The sequence below is a fragment of the Ochotona princeps genome, chromosome 30 (genome assembly GCF_030435755.1).
Source record: "Ochotona princeps isolate mOchPri1 chromosome 30, mOchPri1.hap1, whole genome shotgun sequence".
Lineage (NCBI taxonomy): Eukaryota > Metazoa > Chordata > Mammalia > Lagomorpha > Ochotonidae > Ochotona > Ochotona princeps.
In genome coordinates, this window is record NC_080861.1 from 5,454,347 (window position 1) to 5,467,804 (window position 13,458).

The 13,458-nt window shown below is 42.4% G+C and overlaps 1 protein-coding gene across 3 annotated transcripts in view; it reads right to left on the bottom strand.

The window, feature by feature from the left end:
- ATP2C1 (ATPase secretory pathway Ca2+ transporting 1) overlaps positions 1–13,458 on the bottom strand; it is a 97,229-nt gene that overhangs the window by 54,272 nt on the left and 29,499 nt on the right. For all 3 annotated transcript variants that reach the window (XM_058657102.1, XM_058657103.1, XM_058657104.1), the window contains 4 exons: positions 7,631–7,741; positions 5,609–5,725; positions 3,632–3,721; positions 1,919–1,954 (listed from right to left, as the gene is read on the bottom strand). In XM_058657102.1, coding sequence (XP_058513085.1) covers positions 1,919–1,954; positions 3,632–3,721; positions 5,609–5,725; positions 7,631–7,741 — 354 coding nt within the window. The remainder of the gene's footprint in view (positions 1–1,918; positions 1,955–3,631; positions 3,722–5,608; positions 5,726–7,630; positions 7,742–13,458) is intronic.

The following is a 13,458-nucleotide window of genomic DNA, read 5'->3' on the forward strand; positions in this document are numbered from 1 at the left end:
TGCTTCTGATGTGTGACATACTGATTTTCTAAAGCTCCACCATGACAATGGTAAATCACAAGTTGATGAGGTTTGTTGAGGATATCGGCTCTCTACCAAAGAAAACAAGTTACTAAGGCTTCCATACGCAAAGCAATATCCAAGGACTACTTGTCAAGGATGTGCCATGTACCTGCCACGTCATTAAAGAGCCAGCACCACAGCCAGCAGGTGAGGCTGCTGCCTGGGACACCTGGAGCAATCCCTGGTCCTGGCTGCAGCCTGGCCCAGCCTTGTCAGTACTGTCTTTTGAGCAGTGAATCAAAGATGGAAGATTTTTGCATGTATCTCTTCCTCTCTCTCTTTGAAATCATGCCTTTCAAATATATAAAGTAAAAAAAAAAAAAATTTAAGCGCAAAGAGGAATCCAGGACTCATCCAGTTAACCAAATCATTAACTTTAAAGAATGAATTTGGGGCCCGGCGCGGTGGCCTAGCAGCTAAAATCCTCGCCTTGAATCTGCCCGTATCCCATATGGATTTCGGTTCTAATCCCGGCAGCCCCACTTCCCATCCAGCTCCCTGCTTGTGACCTGGGAAAGCAGTCGGGAATGGCCCAAAACCTTAGGACCCTGCACCCGCATGGGAGACTGGAAGATTATCTGGACTCCTGACTTCGGATTGGAGCAGCTCCGGCCATTGTGGTCACATAAGGAATGAATCACTGGATGGAAGATCTTCCTCTCTCTCTTCCTCACTGTATATGACTTTGCAATAAAAATAAATAAATCTCTAAAAACAAAACAAAACAAATTTGGCTATCTAAAATAATGCCCAAGAGAAATATTTGAATGTTCTACAAAAACTTCTCCAACACAGAAACCTAATGGTCAAGTAATGAAGCTACAAATTTGCTGCAAATAATTCGGTTTCAACAGGCTCTACATATTGGGTTATTATTTAAAAAGCAAACAAACAATTTACTACGTCAGAGATTACCAGAGAGCGATCAAAATAGTGGAAAAATACCCACGAAATAAACTTCAGATGAGAATAACCACAGTCACTCAAAAAACAATCTTAAAATTCCCACTAGCACACATTTTAAGATCCTGAAGTGGCACTCTCCCTGGAGCAGCTCTAGCTAACGAGACCTACCGCCACTGGGAGGCGGAATTCAAATACTGCCCATACTGGTCTTTCCTACTCTACTTGCTAACACAGCTCTTGACATTATTCTTGCCTTATTCGGTGAAGACTTTACACAGGCTTCTCTTCATTGCTTGACCTGCTCTTTCTGTGGCTCTGAGGGCAGGAAAGTTTACCCCAAATCAGAACACTCCTTCTGTGAAGGCGAGGAAGTGCTCAACAGCAGCCAGGAGAAGCACTCTAACGCCCAAGATTCACACGAAACAGGCGAGGAAATAAGTTCCGGGAACAAGCACACCATTCAGCAAACGAATCGATCACGGACAACGGTGGGTGCCTCAAATGCCGCTCTAGAAACCCAACTTTTTGATTCTGCATTCTTTTTGTTTCATCTAAACTTAACTCTAATAGGTATTCAGTCACAACAGTGTGACAAAACCACAAATTTTGGCCCAGATATTTTTTGATTAGAAAAATGTCTTTCTTTATTGGGGGTTTTTGCTTCTACTGTGTGCTTTTTATTTTCATCTGTTGCAATTCTGCTGCACATCATCAAGCAGAAACCTAATTTTTCTTCTCCTCACAAGTTAATCCAAGCAGTGTTTTAGTCCCACCAACTTCCTTGGAGGGCTGTTTATGTCTGGCATTACCTCAAGACAAAGAAGAGATCACCGCGGTGGGCACCAGCGCTTCGCAGGAACCACCCATGTCACTACAGACATCTTCATTCTTCTTTAAGTAATAAACTAACATAATATCTGTATATTGGCTAAACAGGCTACTTACTCACCTGAACAAAGGCAACTGTAACAACAATAAGTATTGCCTAAATAAAAAAAGAAATAAGTTTTAATCAGGCATTCACTTAAAAACGACTGCTACCCATTTAATTCTTCTGATGATCCCTAGTCCTAAGATAAAACCCTAAATACTGAGGAACCCTAACAAGTTCACGTCCCCCGCAGGCATGCAAGCAGGCTCGCTGTGCCCTCTCCGGGGTCCCTGCCATCCTGGGAGCCGCCATCCTCTCAGCCCGGGACCAGCCTCATCCATGCGAACCTCATCTACTAATCTGTACCATGCTGGAGAGTTTCACAATTAGTTCTATATCTCTACCTATTCATCTAAAAGCTTTTTTTAAAATTATATGTTAACACCAACTTTTTCTCTGAAAAACATATTTTCCAGGAAGAACTGAGAAAGGTGACAATGTTTTAAATTTTCCTATTTTAATACAAAGCTGGTATTCTATCTACTACACAGCACAGCTCAGGCCAAAGCAAATGAGGACGAGCAAGCCTCAGACAGAACACCACTGCACAGGGAGGCCTGACCAGTAACAGCTCCTCCAGGTGACACTCACCCTGGACCAGAACCCAGAACTGTACCAACTAACGATGCATAACCTGTCAAACTAAAACTCATTTATCCACCTTTCATTTTAAATGGAGCCTTTAAACCTACAGATCTGGTGACACTACTCATTTGGAAAACATAGGTTATCCCTGGGTTATTCAAATTATGCAAAAGTAAACACATTTTTAAACAGTTTAAAAGAAAAACCACACTTGCTGAACTCACTACTGATCACCAGAATAAGTCTTAAATACTGCGAAGTTATCCGGAGCTCATTCAGTTAGCAGGTAAAAAGCCTCAGAACGCCTGAACATTATCTTAGCAACAAATTCAGTTGGTTGTTTTCTTTGATCTGACGGCTCCTTTACTCACTTTCAAAACAAATGCTGCTATCTAGCAAAACCTTAATCATCACAGTGAGTTCTAGCAGTCATGCTTTCAGGCAACAGGTTAGTTACAACATCCTTGGGACAACAACTGTGACCTCAATGTCCTTGCGAGCGTTTTGATGCCACGCCCATCTGGTACACAGACTGAAGAGACATGCATGGACTGCAGGACCATGCAGCCAGTCTGCCAGGAAGGAACATGCCTGACACAAACTCCAGAGGGCAGGGATGCCCCTCGGAGTCCGCAGGCAAGAGTCACGGCGATGCGACTCCACGGCCACGGCCACTGCGTCCTTCAGCAACGCACCCTTGCTTTAAATGTTTGTAACTGCTACAATTTTTTTTTTTACTATAATGAAACAGGAAGCATGAAAAAATATTCAATCAAAACTAGAATCACCTAGCTGGAAAGAATACAAATCATGAACAATATATATAGTGTGCACTACCACAGAATAGTTTTAAGCTCATACACCAGGCTTCAGTTTATGTTCATCAAAATATACTGTCATGTGGAAGTAAAATAAATTTAAATTTTAATTAAAAATTATTTTAAGTAGTCTATATCTGTAAAACTGCTAGATTGTCAAATATTCAGGTTTGCCAATCACAGACCCCTGATTATTATTTTTAATTACTATGCCCCAAAACAGAATGTGATTGATAATAAAAAAAACTCTGAGGGCATTTCTCAATTCCTTTCCCAAAATCAAAGCAAATCCCAATTTAAGCACTGTATCCACAGATGATCTTCTTACCACAGTGATACTGACGGCATCATCAAACTGATGCATTAAGACGCTGATGACTGCAGAGGCCAGAAGCAGCATGATAAGGGGGTTTTTAAACTGAAAGGAAAAACAAACAGCAATTCAACACCTTTTGTGTAAATCACAACTGTTGGTGTATCTTAGCGAAAGCTTTGTTTAAAAAGCCATGAGCATGATCATGTATCATGTATCTCTCCAAATTAACAATCAAATGTCTATAGGAAACTATATTCAAACACTTCATTACAATTCCACAATGTGCAGCATGGAGCAGGGCCAACAAGCTCCTGATGCTACTGAATCAGAGTTCTACACTTGAATCCAGCTCCTGGCACCTGTGTGCCAACTTCACCTTTTTAAGTCCCAGGTTCCTCATTTGATAAAATGGAATTCTCCTGCCAAGGAATTTGTGAGAAATAACTAAGAACGTGTAGTAGGTGTGGATGCGCGGCACACCCATCAAGTCACTGCCTATGACTCCAACATGCCAGGGTGCAGAGCCAGTTCCCGGCCCAGCTGCTCTGCTTCCGACACAGCTTCCTGCCAACGAGCCAGAAAAGAGCTGACAGCCCAAGTGCTGAGGCCCCTGCTCTCCCTGTGGGAGAAGGAGGCACAGCTTCAGGCTCCTGGCTCCAGCCTGCACCAGCCCTTAGGGGTGGGGCACTGACAGGGCAAATGAGCAAACGGAAAGTTTGTCTCCCTTACTCTGTGTCATATTTTCAAATTAATTAAATGAATCTTAAAAGAAAAGCAATTATATCTAGGTACTAGAAAAAATCACAGAATATTACTCAGCTGTTGCCTGCTAACATCGCCCCAACAAGGTCTTTATTCTCCCCTAAAGATGCTGTGCCCCCGACGGAGCGGGCCACTCGCTATGGGCAGGCACAGACATACACGCTCTGACACTTCCCACCGACGCTGCTAAGCCTGGTTGGTACAACACTGCTCAACTGTTAGAGAAATCCCAAGAGGAGCAGCTTTAGCTCTGTTGCCAGGGTAAGGCAAAACACCAAGGCATTCTGGCCGGTGATATGTCAAACCCCTGTACCTGGATCAATCTATTATAAACTAGGTTACTGCTTTCTGAACTTTTCAGTGAAAATGCAGCAAATATGAGGATACAACTGTGGACATCTGGTACAGCAGCGGGAAAGCACCCGGGATACCCACGCTGCATTAGCAGAGGAACTACATTCCACTCCTGCTCCACTTCCAGTTCCAGCTTCTGCTTTCCAGCTTCCCTGTTCCCTGGGATTCCCGTGGCCAGGTCACTGCACCCACGCAGGAGGAGGGAACTGAGTCCTGGGTTTCCAGACATGCAGGAAGTGAGCCAGCACAAACAAAATGTCTGTCTCTCAAACTTAAAAAAAGATAATTTTAAAAATAAACACAAAGATTTTTGTGCAAACTTGCAGGTTGAATGGCACAGAAATTCTCTTTACTAAAAACAACTTACTTGCTTAGCAAACCAACCCCAATAATTGGAAATTGGCCACAGTATCTTCTAAGTTTTACAGTAACAATTATTTGCAAGTTAAGAAAAGAAAAATTCCTGCGATCACCTTCGCTAAAGATGAGCACAATAACAATACAATAGATGACCATCGCCCCTGAGATGCTCACCACTGACACCTATGGCTCAGGGCAATGAAGATCACAGGGCTAACAACAGAGAGAGGTAGTATTTATACCAACCCACTGTCAGTCAGGATTACCAAGGGGAATGTCTGTAACCTAAACAGCACTAGTTTGGCATCTGCAGCAGAAACCATCAAGAGCAGCACGTCACATGATGTCAACAGAGAAAATGATTACTCTAAAACTTATGGGAATTACAAACAGAAAACTGAAATTTTTAAGCAAACCAATTTGTATTTTTCTCCATAAATAACCTCACAAAAATAAGCAACTAAAAAAAAATCAAGTAAATGACACAGCAGTGAAGGAAATAAAATCTCCTACCTGGGAAATATACTTCTTCCACAGTGGCTCATCTTCACTGATGTCAAATTCATTCCAGCCGTGGAAGGCTCGCCTATGATTAACTTCAGACTTGTTTAAACCATTCTGAAGATCAGCCTGTTGGATGTGCACATAGCAGTTATTAAAGTTCTTAGCACAGAACAGGGAAGAAAAATGTGGAAGACACTGTGATCGTATCTGCAGGTAGTTTTGTAATAGTCCAAACTGGTCTACAGTAACAGAAAGATGACGAGAAATCCCCCAGGGCCAAGGATGACACAGTGAGAAGCATGAACTGTCAGACTCCTAAGAGTTTCTGAGAGAGATCAAAATGTCCTGTGTTTTAACTGCGGCAGTGGTTACAGTTGTCGAGATGCAAACTGTACACTTCAGCGCAGCACATCACACCTCAACAACAAAGCAACAAAGTAAATTAAAACAAAAAGCTTACATTTTTCTATGGTGAAAAAGGAATAATATAAATCAACCATAGTACTAGTAGATTTTAATTAGCTTTCTTGTTTTCATGGGTATTTTATGAAAGCAGCTTCTCTACAAGAAGATTCAGGGAGCCCCAGCTTGCCTGTTCTCTTGCTCTCTTGAGATCAACATTGCTGTTGATGTCGGACTGTGAGGTGCAACTGGTGCGTCCCCTACTAAATGAAGTACCGACAATGACCTGGTTCAGGGACGTGTTACACTGCACGGACACCAGGAGAGTCCTTCGGCTTCCACACCCCACTGTGACGGGAACTCCCAAGAAGTGCAACTACTTACCTCCTCAAAAACCTCTGTATGACAGAGTTCAATAATACTCTTACAATTCAAACACAGAAAAAAAACAACTAGTTCCAAGAGTAACTACAACCACCACCAACAAAAACAGGAAAACAATGTTTTCAATGTTATAATACATGATTGTCCGAAGAAAAATTTCTTCTCCCATGTATTAACACACTAAATTTCCAAATTACTTAAATAAATACATAATTTCCCTAATCCAAGTTATCCTTACACAGCACCAACATTCCTGCAAGTATGTAGAGCTGCAGTGTCCAGCCAGGTGGCCCCAGCAACACGCAGCAACGAAATTCAGCTCAGTGTCTCCATCACACTAGCCACATATCAAGCTCAACAGTCATGTTTTCCTGATGCTGTTCTGCTTAACAGCAAAGAACAAAATATTTTTATCAATGAAGAAAACTCTACCGTTATATATGGTAGCTAAACCTTAAAAACTCAAAGACTGGAGATGGCTCAATAGGCTAATCCTCCACCTGCAAGCACCAGCATCCTGGTTTACTCCCAGCTGCTCCACTTCCCATCCAGCTCCTCCACTTCCCATCCAGCTCCCTGCATATGGCTTGAGAAAGCAGCAGAGGGCAGTGTAAGTCCTTGAGACCCTGCACCCATTTGGGAATCTGGAAGAAGCTCCTGGCTTCAGCTGGGCTCTTCTCCAACCATTATGGCAACATGAGGAGCGAACCAGCACATGTAAGATCTCTCTGTAAATCTGTCTTTCCAATAAAAATGAATAAATCTATATATAAAAAAAGAAACAAAGAAATAAAGAAATATAATCATAAAAGTATTTTATACCTTTGACAAACCAATGGTAAAAATTTCATACTATTATAATTTTAACAAACTGCAATTAAAGTGCAATTAACTATTTAAGGGTGATCATTTTTCTATTCAATTACTGTTTATAGCTTTTGACTATATTCCCAATAAACTGAGGTCACTTTGGCTTTTACCTGCTAAAGTTTCTTATTCAATTAAGTATCAAGCCTTAATAGTACAAGTCTAGAGCATGTTGGGAGAGAAGTTGGGAAGCAGAAGGAGAAATAAGGGGAAAGTTATTGTATTCTTAGAATTACACCTACAAACCACAAGGACTCTGTTAAATACTACTCAGATTCTTAAATCTTAAAAAAAAAATTAAATTATATAACACTGTTTTACCAATCCTAAGTCACTAACTTTACATTGTTAATCTCTACTTCCCCACCAACCACTCACTTGGAGAATGCTTGCAACTTCACTGACTGGTAATTCACTTGCTTTTTTGGATGTCAATACAGGAATCATTGTCTCATTTTCACCATTAGGTAGTTTTTGAAAACGTGCAACCTAGGAAGTAAAAGCAAAAGAGAAATACATAAAGACACCAAAGAACTGCAATGTACTCTGTTAATATATTAACATTCAACGTGCCTTCCACTTAGAAAAATTAAGTACCTAGTACTAGTGAGACAATCTTATAGCAACCACATGCCGCTTCTACAGAAACTACATCTCAAAAATTAAGCCACTAACACCAGCTAGAACACAAAGCTTTCACATTAAGTAAAAAATAAGCTATTTTTCCACTAACATAAACGCAGCTAACCTGTCCAGCAGATCCTCATGACTGCACATAACCACAATCCCCTAAGCTCAGCACGTCCAACGGCAGAAGCAAGGGTTGGCTGAGCGTCACTGCTCCCATTGGTCAGTGCATTTCTTACCCACCCGAAGAACGCTGACCCCGTAAGCACAGGGACAGAAAGTCAAACTTAAAGTTATTCCTAAACTACAAACAAACGTGGGAAGCCAAAGAAACCAGAAAAGCAGGGGATGTGCAGGCCGGCAGAAACGCCATGAGCAGGCAGGGCAAGTCAGGAACCACACTCTCAACTTGACCCAATGACACAAGCAAATGTCCGCAGAAAAGCATTAGCTACAATTCTAGAAATACATTCCCAATGCAGACTCATCCTGGGTCCTACACTGAGACTGCTTGTGGACAAAGTTTTAGAAAATGGGACAAAAAAGGCAAATGCTTCCCAGCACTGAAGTATCAGGAGAAAAAAGCAATTCCTTGCCGCACATCTTCCTGCCAAGACACAAGTCTCTCAGCTCCTGCATGAAAATGTTATCAACCTCTTGTAGTCACCAGGTTAGGGTAAGTTATTTCCTTAAATCTTTAAACAATACTTCTTTAAGACAGAAAATAGGATCAAGGAAGAATAATTTTACATTCTATTACAACTAAAATGTCATTTGTGCCTGTATACACTGCAAAGAATCTTTGCATTTAATCTACAGTACAGTAAACTGCCAAGGGGGCGAGAGCAGTATATTCTCAGTGTGAACACCCTGGGATTCCAGCAGCAAACCACTCAAATTCATCCCACAAATGGGAAGGTGCAGAGGGGGCTGGGCAAAGAAAAACTGCACATGAAGTAATAGTCCCAAATGGAGAACTGCAGATCCACCATGATTTACAGAAGTCGGGCACACCTCGTCAATCTCCGAAACAAGTGCTAATTCAACCAATGAGTGAACGGGACGAGGCAATGGCGCTAGCAGTGGCTGTGATGACCCGCACAGTCCAGGGAGCAGCACTCGGCACCCAGCTGTCAGCACTACTTGCACAAAGGCTCAGGACACCAACTCCAGAGACAGTGAGTTCTGGTCTGGATGTCCAAATGATCCCAAATGAGGCACTTCTGCACCTTTTCAACGACCTTTGACTGAAGAACAGGAAGACGAGAGACCCAACCAGGAAAAGAATGTATCCGACCATGTCTGACTTAAGTCCACCTTCTCCAAGGAAACTCAATTCTATGCCTTTCACCTTTGCAAGTGTGAGATCAAGGCTTCCAGCTGCCAAGCACTGTACATTACAGGAAATGGAACAGCTACATAAACGAGAAAAGTCCAATTCTTCCTGAGGAAATTCAAGGATCAGGCAACTGGCAAGGAACAGCAAAGCTGACAGTCTCAGAGTGGCAAGCCTCATCAGCCTGGCACCCCCGTTCAACCCAGGCAAAGGACAAATGCAGGCACAGGAAGATAAACACGCTGCTGACCTGCTACCGACACACAGTAGGTTTACTCCACCCCACAAAATGAAGTACACACTCGCATAACCTGCCTAGGACCACAAAGAACGCAGCTTGTAAAATGCTGACGTGCAAGTTGCTAAATATCCCACCACTGCATCGGCCACAATCACCTACACAAGCAATGCGGTCTGACCACTGAACAGACTTGACTGTGGTAACTCCCAGCTTGCAGGAAGCACTTCAGAACACAACTGCTATCAGACAGTTCAACCAAAAGTGAAAGCTCAGTCAGATTTGGCCACCGGACCAGTGGTAACAAGGCCTGGAACAGTGCTTGTTTACTGGCTGCAAATCAAGAATTACTTGCAGGCAACTGAAAAACTCCTATGATCCAAAACCTGTATCAATAAAATTAAACCCACGGGAATGGTGGGCCCCAAGGAAAAGTGGATATCAGACTGGTTTTTCATTTTCTAATTTCCCAAATTGATAATGTTCAGCCAGTGCTCTAAACCTATCTATCAACGTAAATGAAATACAGGGCTGTCAAGCTATTTCAAAAGAATGCATCCAAGACAGTCTGGGCAGAGGGAAATCCCAAGCGCAACAAGTGCATCTTGTCAACAAATAATTGAATTTATTTTAAGGGGCTCAGAGCAATGGCCTAGTGGCTCAAGTCCTCGACTTGCATGCAATGGGATCCCATATGGGTGCCAATTCGTACCCTGGCTGTTCCACTTCCCATCCAGCTCCCTGCTTGAGGCCTGGGAGGGCAGTAGATAACAGTCCAAAGCCTTTGGACACTGCACCCACATGGGAGACCCAAAAGAAGCTCCTGGCTTTGGACTGGATCAGCTTAGCTCCAGCCGTTGTGGCCAGTTGGGGAGTGAACCAGCAGTTGGAAGATATTTCTCTCTGTAGCTCCTTCTCTCTGATTGTCTCTTTCCAACAAAAATAAATCTTTTAAAATATATATATTTTAAGATAAAATTATATATGCCTACTAACTATATCGCAGCAATTAAGTACAAAATATGACAGAAAATAAACTCATATACCAAACATACTGTCCAACATAGCAATCCAGAATCTTTAGGGAGAACTAAACAATGTTTCTTAGCTGTACCTATGAAGTTCAGGGATGTGCGCCTGAGACACACAAGCATGAACTGAAAATGTAACTCAACAGAAGAATTAAAATGAAAGCATTCTCAACCTTAGGTGCGGTCACACCGTCTTAGCCATACTACCAAAGGCAGGAGGAACCAAATAAACTGACTGGTCTGCTACACATCATGTTGAAAAATCTGTGTATCCAAGGACATTAGATGGAAGAGATTATTTGCAAATCAGCAGAAGATGGCTCAGGTCCTTGGGACCCTAAACCCACATGGGAGACTCAGAAGAAGCTCCTGGCTTCGGATCAGCTCAGCTCTTGCTGTTGCAGCCCTTTGGGGAGTGAACCAATGGATCGAAGATCTTTCTGTCTCTCCTTCTCTCTATAAATCTTCCTTCCCAGTAAAAAATATAAATCTAAGAAAAGTACCATTTGAGAAGCTTACATCCATACCAGAAGATTTCTCTTTTTAACTCCTGTCTTCCTGTCCAATAAAAATAATAAATCTTTAAAAAAAAACTTTAAAAAAATATTTTAAACAATGCACCTGGGTTTGCGTTCCACTCCGCTCATCCTATGTTCTGCTCAACACAACCTGCAGGGGAGCAGTTCAGCAGCTGCATCCCTGTCACCCGGGTGGGTGTGCAGATCGAGGGCCCAGCTCCCACCTAGTCCCAGCTGCTAGGGGCAGTATGAGGAAAGAACAAGTGGATGGGAGACCACTATTCTCTCTCTCTCTCGTATTTAGTAAATACATAAAAATCAAAACCATAAGGAACTGGCATCCCATGTATGCTAGGACAGCTACGATCAACTAAACACAACAAAAGTATTCATAAAAATGGGGGAAATTCGCAGTTTTATACACCATGGGTGGGAATATAAAATGGTACAGCCACCGTGGACAACTTTGGCAGTCCCCCAAGAGTTAAATATGGAATAATTACATGATTATCAATTCTATTTCTAGGTACCTATCCAATATAGACAGTCCTGTGTAATCACAGGCTTGGCACTTGTGGGTTCAACCAACCAAGGACCAGTTGAAAAAATAATATGCGTGTACAGCTTTGTTTTGGTCTTGTCCCAATTCCCTACACAGTACAGTCCACAACCACCCACCCACATCCACGCAACACTGATGCTGCATCATCAACCAGAAGGTGACTTCACGTAGTGGGAGGCCAGGCATTTACACAAATACAACTTGACTTTCTAAAAGGAATGCGCACTCACGGACTCTGGTCACTGTGAGGTGTGAAAACTAACCTTCCACAGACCCTGAAGAATGGCCACATAACTTAAAAAATGAGCAACCAAACACTTTTATTCTAACGGTGCTGCATTTTTCACATTAGCCAAAAGTATAAACCAACTGTCCATCTATAAATGAATACACACAAAGTAGTGTATTTACATATAATTGAATATTTTAGTCATGAAAAAGGAATGGCATTTTTATATAGGCATACCGAGAAATCATAAAAACATGCTAAGTGAAATAAGTAGAACACAAAAGGACAAACACTGCATGATTCAACGTTGTGAAAATCTAGGGCCTGGTACAAGAGCTCAACTGGCTGGCTAATCCTCCACCTCCAAGCACCAGCTCCCCTACAGACACCAGTTCCTGTCCCAACTGCTCCACTTCCCATCCAGCTCCCTGCTTGTGGCCTGGGAACACAGGCGAGGGCGGCCTAAGTCCTTGGGACCCTGCACTCCTGACTCCTGGCTTCAGACAGGCTCAGTTCTGTCTGTTACAGCCACTTGGGGAAGATCCTCTCTGTTTCTCCTTTTCTCCATATATCTGCCTTTCCAATAAAAATAAATCAATCTATTTTTAAAAGAAAAGAACAAATCTACAGTGGAAAATTCATACACAGAGAAATAAATTAGTGATAACCATGTGCCGGTTATGGAAAGAAACGGAATGTTACTGCCTAATGAATTAAGTTTCTGTTTATGACAGGGCCCAGTGGCGTGGCCTAGCGGCTAAAGTCCTCGCCTTGAACGCCCCAGGGTCCCATATGGGCGCCGGTTCTGGTCCCGGCAGCTCCACTTCCCATCCAGCTCCCTGCTTGTGGCCTGGGAAAGCAGTCGAGGACGGCCCAATGCTTTGGAACACTGTACCCACATCGGAGACCTGGAAGAGGTTCCTGGTTCCTGGCTTCGGATCGGCGCACACCGGCCGTTGCGGCTCACTTGGGGAGTGAATCATCGGACGGAAGATCTTCCTCTCTGTATATCTGACTTTGTAATAAAATAAATAAATCTTAAAAAAAAAGTTTCTGTTTATGATGAAAAAAAATCTATTTGGGAAAAGCTACTAATGGCTGCAAAGCACTGTCAATATAATTAATGTCACTAGACTGCACACCTTGAAGGGATCAGAATGGCAATTGTTTAGTTAGAGTTGTATTCAGTAGAAAAGAATGCTTTACAAATACAAATGAAATTCAATAATTCCTACTACAACTATCTTTCAAGTATAAAAAACTGTGTGTTGTCATTAACAAATTAGCCAACTGAATGCACTTTACAGCTCTGGCACATCATGCAAATATTTCAAATCACATAATCCATTCCCCACATGTGAAATTCACCTATCATAGTCAACAGTGACATTCTCATGTCTTGGGTTTATTCGCTCACACATCCCTGGTCTAAGCAGGCAGCAAAGGCACAGGCAAGGCTGAGTACCAAGGCAAGTAACACATTGTTGTTCTGACCTAAGTCCTGCCATTTCCAGCCCAGCTCTTGACCTCTCGAGTCAACTTTTTATATCTGTCTCCTCAATCTGAACTCTTTGATTCTACTTATTACAACTTACTGTCCCACACTAGACACTGTCATTCCCCATGTCTGTCTGCTAATTCATGCTTAACACGTTACTAAGTACT